The following is a 12,319-nucleotide window of genomic DNA, read 5'->3' as shown; positions in this document are numbered from 1 at the left end:
AAGAGTGAAACTCCGTCTCAAAAAAAAAAAAAAAAGATCATTTTGAATCTTGTGTGTGTCTTCTATCAGCTAACTCTACCCTCCAGGAAAGTGTCATCTGCAAATCTGAGAAACATTTCAAGCTAGTAACAGAAATGTGGACAGCTACAGACTGACAGAGCCACTAACTAAATGCCTCTGGGTAGGTGAATCAAACAATGCTCTCATACCACTCCTAGTCTACCCTCTGGCTCTGGTGAATCATACATATGGTTCATATGTATGAAGAATACCCAGCTGCCTTCATAATAAGAGAAATGCAAATTAAAACTACTTGATATATTATCACAGTATTTTTTTCTTTTTTTTTGAGACAGGGTCTCACTCTGTTGCCCAGGCTAGAGGGCAATGGCATGAACACAGCTCACTGCAGCTTCAACCTCCTGGGCTCAAGCAATCCTCTTGCCTCAGCTTCCCATGTAACTGAGTCATTCACCACCATGACAAGCTAATATATATATTTTATAGAGAGAGGGCCTCACTTCGTTGCCTAAGCTGGTCTCAAACTCCTGGGCTGAAGCAATCCTCCAGCCTCAGACTTCCAAAGTGCTGGGATTACAGGCGTGAGCCACCACGCCTGGCCAAACTCACAATACTCTCGATGCCATTCATAGTATACTCCTTAGTCCACCAAACTTCTCAACAAGTTCGAAAAGCCTCCTTTGCCAACTGGGGTTTGGTCTGGTTTTTCTAAAGATGTACTGAAATAACTACTTTCAAGTAAGAGTTGTCCCTAAAGCACATCAAACTATCTATGATCACAATGCTACCATTGTTCAAAATATTCTTAAAACTTCTTTTGGAATTGTTTTTAGAGGCAACATCTCTTTATTTTGAATATCCTCAGTAGCACCAAATCTTTGTCTTTTGAAAGTCAATTTATTTTTCAGAAATAGTATTTGTATCATCTCCACTGAAAAGAGTGAGTGAATAAACTGAGTAAAACTCATGGAGAACAATTATTTTTAAAAACCGTCTCTTGTGCAGGTCCTACATGCTTCCACAGCCAGTCGAAAAGAGGCTTCCAGAAATCTTTGAACAAGAAAAGCATATATGAACTACCTACAAAGGATACTATTTAGATGTAGAAAAACTTGGATGCTTATAGAAAAACCAGTTCTGCTACGTTTCAGTTCTGTGTCTGGGTGTTATACCTATTCTATATTATTATCAGGCTAGCACTGGCTAGTAGAAGCTACAGAGATTGATAAAATAAGATCCCATCTGCCCTCCAAGAAATATAAAAAATAGATAGAGCCTTTAATTCTACTTTGAAGGCCGGGCGCGGTGGCTCAAGCCTGTAATCCCAGCACTTTGGGAGGCCGAGGCGGGTGGATCACGAGGTCAAGAGATCGAGACCATCCTGGTCAACATGGTGAAACCCCGTCTCTACTAAAAATACAAAACATTAGCTGGGCATGGTGGCGCATGCCTGTAATCCCAGCTACTCAGGAGGCTGAGGCAGGAGAATTGCCTGAACCCAGGAAGCGGAGGTTGCGGTGAGCCGAGATCGCGCCATTGCACTCCAGCCTGGGTAACGAGAGCGAAACTCCGTCAAAAAAAAAAAAAAAAAAAAAAAAAAAAATTCTACTTTGAGGGGTCAGGGAAGATTTTATAGAGGACGAAGTATGAAAGATGAATAAGAGTTTAAAAGGCAAACAAGAGAAGAAGGACATGCCAGAGGGCATACCTGTGCAAGGCCCCAGAGGCTTGTGGAGCATGACGTCTTTGAGAATCTGCATTTTCATGGCTCTGATGTGGAATTCCTTAAGGATTAGCAGGGAGTGGCTAAAAGAATCCTGGAGTCTCTTCTAAGGAACCTTAGTTTCAATGGGTAACCACTGAAAGCATTTAAGCAACAGTGACATAAATGGCTGCACATTTTAACAGGATCATCTGAGTGACAGCAAGGAAAATAAACTGGAGAGAAGGACAAAGGCAGTAGTTAAGAAGGGTGAGTTACCAGAAGTAGAAGCAATAGAACGCTACAGCAATATTCCAGAAAGGAAATAATAAAGCCTTGAATTCAGGCAATGGCAGCAGGGATAAAGAAAAGGGGTGCCACTGGAAACAGATTTGAGGTAGAAAAGACAGAACCTATTGACCACATAGACAGGGGATTGGGGAAAGGGTTGCTGATGACTCCAAGGTCTCCCTCAAGTCTGGATAACGAGTGGGTGGTGGTGGTGGGGTCAACCAAGATCTAGAACACAAGGGAAATGAAAAGAAAAGATCAAGGGGGAGGTGGAAACGATGAGTTGTGCTTTGAACATGCTAAATTTGAGGGAGTCGGAGGATGTGTCCACTACAGGCCTGGCATTCAGACATGGGGTCTGGGACATAGAGAGAGACATTGACAGAACCCGAGGCCATAGTAATAACAACAAGTATTTATTAAATACTGTGTACATACAAGGTACTGCGCTAAATACATTTCTTTACTCTCATTTAATTTGTATATAACAATCCGCAAAATAGATATTGCGATGTCTATTTTAAGGATCTGACCACAGTGGCCAGAAAAGTCAAATCATTTGCCCACGATCACAAAGATAACAAGAGCTAGGCTTGTCAACTATTAAGTTCACGGATCCAGGTGCTTTTTTTAAAAGCAAGAGATGTCTAGAGAAAGCCTGAATTAAGCAGGCCCCTGGGACTGCCTTTTTATCAGCATGCTCCCCAGCTCCATGTGGCACTGCTCTTCTTCCTGGATACAAGCCCTTCTAGGGGAGTCACACACAGTCTACAGGTGGGCCCCACAGTCTTGCTTTGCAGAAGGAAAGGAAGAAAGAACACAGAAATTTAAATGGTCATACCATCACCCTCATCTTCCTCCTAAGATCTCCACTTCCCTCACCCATCTCCACTTAAGAGCCTAACTAGGATACTAGGGAGATGGCCAGGGGTACTCAGAAACACCTGATAAAGCGTATCTTTCCAACTATTTTATTTGAAGATGCTAGGAAACTATGTTGAAAACAACAACAAATATTAAAGCTAACAGAGTTTATCTGGGCCAAAAGAAAACTAGGCTCACATGAAAGAATGGACTGGAGTCTTTGAAGAAACTTCTTGCTACAGGCTGCATCAAGTTGGATCCATCTCCCACGTCCTTAAAGCCACTTCAGTCTGAAACTTTGAGAAGCACTAAAATGATCAACTTAGAAAGCATTGTGCTTAGCAGTGGAAAATGTGATACTCTCCCCTGTTTACCTAGAAGGAAATTATTTAAATCATCACAGCAAGAAAACCTCTGGGGAAACTAGCTGCAAGTCGGAACTATCTGAGATTACAGTTGCAGTTTATTCTAAACGTGTCCAAAATCACCAGAACATTAACGAGATAACCTCCATTAGGACTTTTCTTAACTGGGGGGAAAAAGTATCTTCCCTAAGGTCAGTGATTAACTACATTTTCTTCACAAAGGGTATATTCGGGGATGTGTATAAATCAGGCTGGGACATATAACAGCTGGAAGGAGATCTTTTATTCTACTTTATTTAGACCCCTATCCAAACACCTGCTATCCACAAAAAGATGGGTCACAGTGATGATCAAAAATAACATTTATATATAACATTTTTCATTGACATATCACATTTCACAAATAATTATTCATCTAACCCTCAGACAACTGATAAGGCCGGTAAAATTATTATCCTACATTATAGTCATAGAATGTACTCGTGAATTGTGGAGTAGATTTTTAGTAGAGTAGAATTTTAGAGCAGAATTTGAGAGCGAGGTCTTGGCTCCTCATTTAACAGACTGAGCCCCAGGGATGTTAAATAACCCTTCCAAGTTCACATCGCTGGACCACAGTGCTGGGCCTGTACCCAGGTCTCTTGGCTCTTCCCACTACAGTGTACTGGCTGTCCCTAGATCACCTGAAGGTACCTCAAATAGAGGCATGGGCGAGACTCTGGGGCCTGAGAGACCTGGCCTGGATTGCCAGCTCTACCACCTAGTGGTCAAATGACCTAGGGCAAATTGCTTCATCTCTCCAGTCTTCAACTTCCTTGCCTCTAAACAGTTAATAGTAATAAACCACCCTCCAGAGTTGTGAGCATTCAGTGGGATTACATGTATAAACCATTTGCTCATGGTAAGGAGCTGGAGTTCCTGGAAAACAGAAAAAGGCAACATCACAGCTGAGGTGGCTATCTGAGCTAATGACTCCAATCCCCAGTCCATCGCTTCTAGCTTCTGCTGTCAGGGTGCTTTTTCTCTGCATGAGCAGTTTATTTCTAAACCAGTGTCATAAATTAGTTCATTTTGCAGTTCTTGAGCTTCAAATTTTTATTCAACATCTTTTATGAGAATGACTCCAAGAAATGCCAAAACAACAATACACTTCTATAAATCCTGCTTATATGCCAGACACAGCTCTAAACACTTCAAATGTACTTAATCCTCACAGAAACTCTGTAGGATAGTTCAAAGGTAATTGAGTTAATTAAATCCAACATATTTTTTGTTGTGGTTTTTTTTTTTTCTTGAGACTGAGTCTCACTCTGTTACCCAGGATGGAGTACAATGATGTGATCTTGGCTCACTGCAACCACCGCCTCCCAGGTTCAAGCGATTCTCCTGCCTCAGCCTCCCAAGTAGCTGGGACACCACCATGCCTGGCTAATTTTTGTATTTTTAGTAAACGATGGGGTTTCACCATGTAAGCCAGGCTGGTCTCAAACTCCTAACTTCAGGTGATCCACCCGCCGTGGCCTGCCAAAGTGCTGGGATTACAGGTTTGAGCCACCATGCCCAGTCAAACCTGATGTTTTAAAAAGATGTATTTAGATTGACAATGATACTAGTTCTTTGTATATATCTGGCTGCAAAGAAACACTTGGAGGTTTTAGACTGATTTAAATTAAGAGACCAAATGGCGTCCATTCAAATTCAATTTGAGGCAATCTTTCAGTATTTCTGATTCTGCTGCCTGCTAAAAACATCCTTTTCCCTCAGTGGGTCAAACTATGTAGTACTGACTTATTTTAAGAGCTTTACTATGAAAAATTTCAAACCTATATAAAAGCTGAGAATAATATAACATATGCCCATGTACCCATCACCCAGCTTCAACAAACCATCACTTTTTAATAGATTTTTCCTTACCCTTCCCCATACTCCTTAGTGGAGACTTTTTTTTTTCTTAACAAATGCTATGAACAGACAAAACATTATGAGAAACCTGATACTGAACGTCCTTCATGTCACACTCTGCTACAAAATGATTCCATCTTCTCTTTCCACAATTTCTAGACCTTTTATTCTAAGTCTGTTCCCCAGCATAAGACTTCATCCTACCCGTTTTCATGTTTCTGGCTGGTCTTTGAACGTGGCAAAATCCAAATGGAGAAAGTGTCTGTGGGGCTTCAGACATCCAAATGACAGTGAGAGGAATAATAAATTCATCAGAGAGGGTTGGGGTGAAATAAATTTAAGAGGCACTCCAATACAAATCTTCTTATCAGAAGGGGAAACTGAAGCACATGCTCTGAGCTGTACAAGGTCCAGAGGGGAATCACTTAAATCAAGAAATAAAGACAGGATGTGTGGAAAGTAAGCTTCTACTATCTGTATTTCTCTCCACTGATTTCCACAATCTCTACCCATTCCTACTACATCTGTGAGGGCCAGAATCATCTTCCCAGAACCCCCCTACCTCCCCTCCCCCCGCCACGCCGGGGGCAGCATTAACCTGTCTCACAGCATTGTATGACACCAGCAGATTTTTAAATCCTTAAGGGCAAAATCAAGCCTCAGTCTCCTCCGACCAAAGCTTAATAAGGTACCTGATTGATACTCGGTGGTCACTCAAATATTTACCGATGCGGAACAGAGCTTCCTTTCCCAGCAATCAGAACCCTAAACCTATCAGGCTTCCTATTTTTCTCCCTCTCTCTACAAGCTCCGGCAGCCCCATTTCTTCGGAGGATATAGTATAAAGAACACAGAATGGGAAATCAGAAAGACTCAGTTTGTGTCTTGGCTGCTACCCTGGTTTGTGCGGCCTTGGACACATCGCCTCTTTCCGGGGACTCCACGTCCACATCTATAAAATGGGCAAGTTTTAGGAAGCCTTTGTGGATCCTCCCTCCTCTCCCGCGCCGCCCTCTCTAGGCAGCGCCACGCTGGGCCTCAGCTTCTCCCCCAGTCTCCACGACCCTCATTGGGTCCGCTCCACTTCCCGAGCTCCTCACACTCCAGGGCACTGCGTCCTTACCTCCTACTCCCAGGTTGACCTTGCGGGGGTCCGGATCCTCCCGGAAATCGGCAGTGAGCTTGAAGACCAAGACAGGCTGTGCCTGCGGAACCTCGGCAAAGACTGATGGAGACGCCATATCGAGAGAGCAGGAATAGAGACGCTTCACCGCGACTCCAGAGATGCCAGGTCAGGTCTGGCGTCTGCGACTGGAGGAGACTCTCACCTTCACCTAGCCGGCGGGGGCGGGCCCGCGGCCTCCAATGGTCGAGCCGCGTCCAGAGCTTGGCAACGCGATTAACCAACCGTCAGGTTCTGACGAACAAGAAACAGGAGGGTGGGAAAGCTATTAGCCAATCCAAGGAAACAATCTTATCGGCGGTCGTGAAAGATGCAACCAATGCAATTTACGCCGGCTGCAGCGTGGGCGGGGACTATGGTTGATTGGCAGAGCGTTCTCCTATCGCAGAGGCTATTACTCCTTGGGTCTCCCGACTGAGGGGAGGAGCCGAACGAGCCGGGGTAGTCACCGAGAGGCCGCTTCTTTGACCTTCGAGGGTCCGGAGGATTCGGGGATGTGGCCGGAGGCAGTTCCCGAGGACAGGTCTTCGTGTTCCGGCCGAGCAGATGTTGACGCTGCCAGGCTCGACCTGGCGGCCCCGGGCTGGCAGCCAAATCCCCAGCGTCTGTGCTCGGGACGCTAGTGTTCGGCCGGGACGTGCAGCTCCGGAGCCCGCGCTGGCGACCTTGACCACCTGGTCGGCTGTTTCCCCCTGAGGGAAATGTGGCTGTGCTGCCAGCCTTGGTGTCTGGCAGGGAAGGTCCTGCCAACAGGGAAGGGTGCCCACGAGTTTCTTTCTGCCGCTCTTCTATTAATAGTTTGAGATTTTCCTTCCCGGTTCCTTACAGAGAGGCCTGGTCCTTAAGGACCTTCGGGATTTGGGCGTGGCGTCCCTTCCCAGCTTCCTCCTGCTCGCACCGGACCCGATCTTGCTGTGGACAGCTGGCTGGTACCCAAAGTGCCTCTTCGTCAGGCTGTTCCTTCCCCGTAAGAGTCCTTCCTCCCCAGAACCCTTCTCCATCTGTTGACCTTCAAGATCCAGAGTGAATGCCACTTCATCCATGAAGCCTTCCCTTAACCCTTATTCTGTCAAAATATCTCTTTCCTGTGCTTCTAACATTTTAACAATGTTAGAAAATGCCTTTGTGGTTAAGAACCTAGCTACAGGACCAGACTATCTAGGTTTAGATTCTGGTGGCCGCTTATGAACTTGGGCAGGTTTAGTCAAGTTATTTTAACCTCTCTGTGGAGGTTCCTGCTTTGTGGAAGTATTTTCCTCAGGGTTGTTGTGAGGATTTTGTGAGTTAATACATATACGAAGTGGTTAGTTGCATATTAGAAGCACTCTCTAAATGTCAGCTATTGTTGTCATTGCATATCTGCCACACCCTTTGTAGACAGCAAACTTTTTTTTTTTTAACTTTTAGGTTCAGGGGTGCATGTACAGGTTTGTTTTATAGGTAAATTGCGTATTGGGGGGGTTGGTGTACAAATTATTTTGTCACCCAGATAATAAGTATAGTACTTGGCAGGTTTTTTTTTTTTTTTCTGATCCTCTCCCTCCTCCCACCCTCTACCCACAAGTAGGTCTGTTTTTCTCTTCTTTGTGTCCATGTGTTCTCAATGTTTAGCTCCCATTTATAAGGCAGAACTTGCGATATTTCGTTTTCTCTTTCGAATTAGTTCACTTAGGATAATGCTCTCCACCTCCATCCATGTTGCTACATAAGACATGATCTCTTTCTTTTTTATGGCTGCATAGTATACTGTGGTGTATATGTACCATATTTTCTTTATGCAGTCTGCTGGTAATGGGCAGTTAGGTTGATTCCATGTCTATACAATTGTGAATAGTGCTGCCATGAACATATATGTACATGTGTCTTTATGGTAGAACGATTTATATTCTTTTGGGTATAGACCCAATACTGGGATTAATGGGTCAAATGGTAATTCTGTTTTAAGTTCTTTGAGAAATCACTATACTGCTTTCCACAGTTACTGAACTAATTTACGTTCCCACTAGCATTGTATAAGCATTCCTTTTTCTCCACAACCTCACCAGCATCGATTATTTCTTGACTTTTTAAGAATAGCCATTCTGACTGGTATAAGATGGTATCTCATTGTAGTTTTGAATTTGCATTTCTCTACTGATGCTGGGTATTTTATATGCTTGTTGGCCATGTAGCTTCTTTTGGCTAGGGACCTATAAGTCTCCCTATGTTTCTTGCACTTACTAAGCCTTCAACAAACGGTAGAAGAAAGAGTCAATTCTCTTGACGTTTCAGAAGGAAACAGTATCACAGCATCTATTCATTGGATAATACTATAAATCTCAAAATAAATTTTCATTCAGAGTAATAAACACAAGCAAAAGAACTTTGTGTAACATCTGTCAACTTTTTGTGTCATCTACTTCTTTCAGAAACATTGCCTCTGGTTTTAAAGGTAACTGTCCACAGTGTTTCACTAATAACACTTTAAGCATTGCAAGTTCAACACTGAAGGTCAAATGACAGTGAACTTTCAGTGTTTCCAAAAGCAGGGGCAACTGCTGAGAGGGCCTTGTGGAATTTGATTTAAAATATGATATTGCATTGGCCAGCAATATCATGGTCACTCCCTACGTCATTCCCTGGGAGGAAAACAACCCTAGGTTGCCTAAACACTGTTGGCTAAGACCAAATATTTATTAACATCCTAAGCAGCTCCATAATCAAGCCAATGCTGATAGGGACAAAGAAGGTGCCAGGTGCAGGTTTTCTCCATGTCCCCACAATATTCGCTCTGAATTTTTAAAAAGGCAATTACTGGGGGAGAAGGAAGCCTATATATTAAGTAAGATCTAAGTCTCAAACTGCTTTCCTAGGGAGTGTGAAGTTCTTGGAGATTAAGTGCAGTACCTTTCTGTCTTGAACCCTGTGGGCTGCCTCTCTAATTTAATGCCAGTATTGAAATAAACAGAATGCTTTTCAGGTCATCGCTAATTTTAACACTTTGGCTTAGAATTGACTCAAGACTGTCTCCTTGCTGAGTGGATAATTCAGCTGGTTACTGCCCAAACAAGTAGGCAGCCAGAAAAAGTGAGTGCCCAGGGAAAGGCAGTAAGGGTCAGAAGAGAAAGAGGCAGATATTCTCACTGCCTCCTGCCTTCCTTATGACCGTCTGTTCAGGAGTCCCCCTAGAATCTCCCTTCTGCCTTCCCCTGCTCCCTTCCCTGAAACCTTTTCTTCAAAAGAATTGGAAAAGAGAAACTGGGAACCCATATAGCAAGAGCATCACCTGGAATGAATTCCTTTAGAACGTACTGTCTTGGAAATCCGAAGCCTGCAGGCTGGACAGGCAGGAAGAGCAGTGGGCACTGCATGAACCTGTAAGCAAATCTACACATGGTTGGTTTTTTGTTTTTTGGGTTTTTTTGAGACAGAGTCTCACTCTGTTGCCCAGACTGGAGTGCAGTGGCACCATCTCAGCTCACTGTGGCCTCCGCCTCCAGGGCTCAGGTGATTGTCCCACCTCAGACTCTCAAGTAGCTAGGACGACAGGCATGCACCAATATGCACAGCTAATTGTAGAGACAGGGTTTCACATGTTGGCCATGCTAGTCTCAAACTCCTAGGCTCAAGCAATCAGCCTGCCTCGGTCTCCCAAAATGCTGGGATTATAGGCATGAGCCACTGCACCTGGCCATACACGTTTATTTTACTCAGTCTTGCCCCTGAGTACCCAGAAGGTCCAAACTTAGGAATAAGTCAGGGGAGGGACAAGTTTATCATTCTTAGCACTGAAGCACAAAGTGCTTTGGGTGTGTGCTGGCACGAAGGGTAGGATATTATTTGGAAGCTGAGTTATGTGCTGAGCAAATATTTCTTTAAAAACCAAAGCTGTATGAGATCTGTTCTAGTGTCACAGTGTGGCTAAATAGTGTGCGATAAGATAAGTTAGGGCTCCTGAGATGGTACTGTCCTCCCATTGTAATGAGTTTACTCTTCTTTCTAAGGAAAGTGATTCTTGATCAACCTCTCCTCTCAAATTAACTGGCTTGTTTCCTGAGTGTGCCTTCATGGAACCGTGTCTCCTTCTCTTCCCTCAGTTCTCTTTCCCTCCCTTATGTATGACTCCTCCCCTAATCTGCACACACGGATTGAACCAAATGAGGGTATTTTTCTGCTTCCTCATAGAAGGGCATAGAGTGGACAGGGTCTAAGGTTAGTTCCTAAAGTGGCTACCCACATATGCAGAATTTTATTTAAAGCTGCTGAAATCTTTGTATAGCAGATAGATCAGTAAGACTGAAAACTACTGATGGTTTTACCTACTTGTCCAATGTGATTAAGTTCCATGGTACCATTTAGAAATTGTGCTGTATAGTTTTTGTACATTGCTTAAGAAGCAGTATAGCATAATGGTTAAATGCATGGCCTCTGGAACTAGATTTCCTCTGTATGCCTCAGTTTCCTCACCTGGGAATAATAATAGTTCTATTTCATCAGTTGCTATGAGGATTAAATGATTTAATTTAATGATTTCATACAAAACTCTGAATTGTAATTGACACTTAGTACTCAGCTATTCACTGGGACCATCATTACATTTACATTTTACAATCATTTAACATTTACAATTATTAATAAAGTTGTAAAACCATACAAGCACTTGCCTTTGGGATTTGTTTACAAGCACTTGCCTTTGGGATTTGTTTAGCTTTTTTTTATTAAATTATAAGCAGCATAGAACAATACATAGGCTTGGTCCTGGAATCAAATTCTAGCTTTGCCTCTTACTAGTTTTGAAACTTTGATTAAATTACTTGATGTGTCTGAGTTTTAATATTCTTAACTGTAAATTATTTTTAAAAAGAATTTTGCTTTGTGTTGATATGCACACATTTAACACAGTTATAGAAACTATTATTAGTACTATTGTCATAGATATGATGAAATTAGTCCCTGGGTTGCTGTAGGCTGGTAGTGGTTAGGCAAACTCTCTTTGAAGTCTATCTGATCTGGCCTCTTGCAGGCATGTACTCTGAAATATTTTTCAAATGGAAAAGAAAGCAGAGAACACAGTTTTCAAAATATCTAGAGCCCTCCAAGATGTCTGTAGTAATCTATAAAATCTCAAGACAATTTAAAGGTAAGACAACTTTATTAATAATTGTAAATGTTAAATGATTGTAAAATGTAAATGTTAACAATAGCCCTCTGTATAGCTATATTATCTTTTTCAGAAGAATAGAAAATGTTTTTGAAACACTATTCTCTCCACATCCTAGGGCAGCAGCCTTCTCTGAAGAAACGTAAAGAAGGAAATGGATTGCCTTAGCAAAAACCAAATGAAGACACTCCAAATAAAAGAAGAATGGGAAGGCTACAGACCTTGAAGTCAGAAGAAAATTTCCTCTTCTTAGCCTGTTTCTCCTTCAATGCGTCACCAGTACAGTCTCTTATTTCTAGGGCCATGTTCAGCTTTTTTCCCCTAAGTTGTAATGTCCTTCTTTTGGTTGGGTCATGTCCTAAAATCCTACTCTTTGGTACAAGATGAAGGTAGATGAAGAGATAATGAAGGAAACAAATTCAATGTGTTTGCTAAGAACACAGTCTTTTAAATCATTCTTAAAGGATTCTTTTAAAACAATGTAATAGATTGTCGTTATCTATTACACAAAGCTAGTAGGAACCTCGAAGTGTATTAAAAACATTTCAACATTCAGCAGTAGAGGGCAGCACTGCCCTTCATTTGCAAAATGTTGCGCACTCTTGAGAAGGAAAATAAAGGCAAAACTCCTGACCCCTGTGTCTGTGTATTTACTTTTACTGTATACTTTTAAAAATTGAGTATTTCTGTTATGGTTTAGGTGATTATGTAGAAAGAATGTCAGAGCCTGGATTGCCTGGAAGTGGTACACCAGGTAACTGGCAAAAAAACACGGAACGTTTGAGGTCCCCAACTCAGGATATGGGTTCTGTCTGGCAAAGATAAACAGTAGCTTGACCCTGGGTAATCAG

At 42.6% G+C, this 12,319-nt stretch overlaps 1 protein-coding gene and 1 long non-coding RNA gene across 2 annotated transcripts in view; one reads left to right on the top strand and one right to left on the bottom strand.

The window, feature by feature from the left end:
• GOT1 (glutamic-oxaloacetic transaminase 1) overlaps positions 1–6,589 on the bottom strand; it is a 23,395-nt gene extending 16,806 nt beyond the window's left edge. Inside the window, exon 1 of the mRNA XM_017531109.2 lies at positions 6,269–6,589. Within this exon, the coding sequence (XP_017386598.1) occupies positions 6,269–6,386 (118 nt within the window). The 5' untranslated portion in view covers positions 6,387–6,589. The remainder of the gene's footprint in view (positions 1–6,268) is intronic.
• Positions 6,590–6,755: 166 nt separating this feature from the next.
• LOC108306392 lies at positions 6,756–12,101 on the top strand. The gene is made up of 3 exons (XR_001826126.2): positions 6,756–7,005; positions 11,331–11,447; positions 11,542–12,101. It is a non-coding gene; the product is annotated as an uncharacterized LOC108306392 (long non-coding RNA).
• The last annotated feature ends 218 nt before the right edge of the window (positions 12,102–12,319 follow it).

This window comes from Cebus imitator, unplaced genomic scaffold (assembly GCF_001604975.1).
Source record: "Cebus imitator isolate Cc_AM_T3 unplaced genomic scaffold, Cebus_imitator-1.0 Scaffold71, whole genome shotgun sequence".
Classification (NCBI taxonomy): domain Eukaryota; kingdom Metazoa; phylum Chordata; class Mammalia; order Primates; family Cebidae; genus Cebus; species Cebus imitator.
This window is presented reverse-complemented; position numbering and strand designations above follow the sequence as displayed.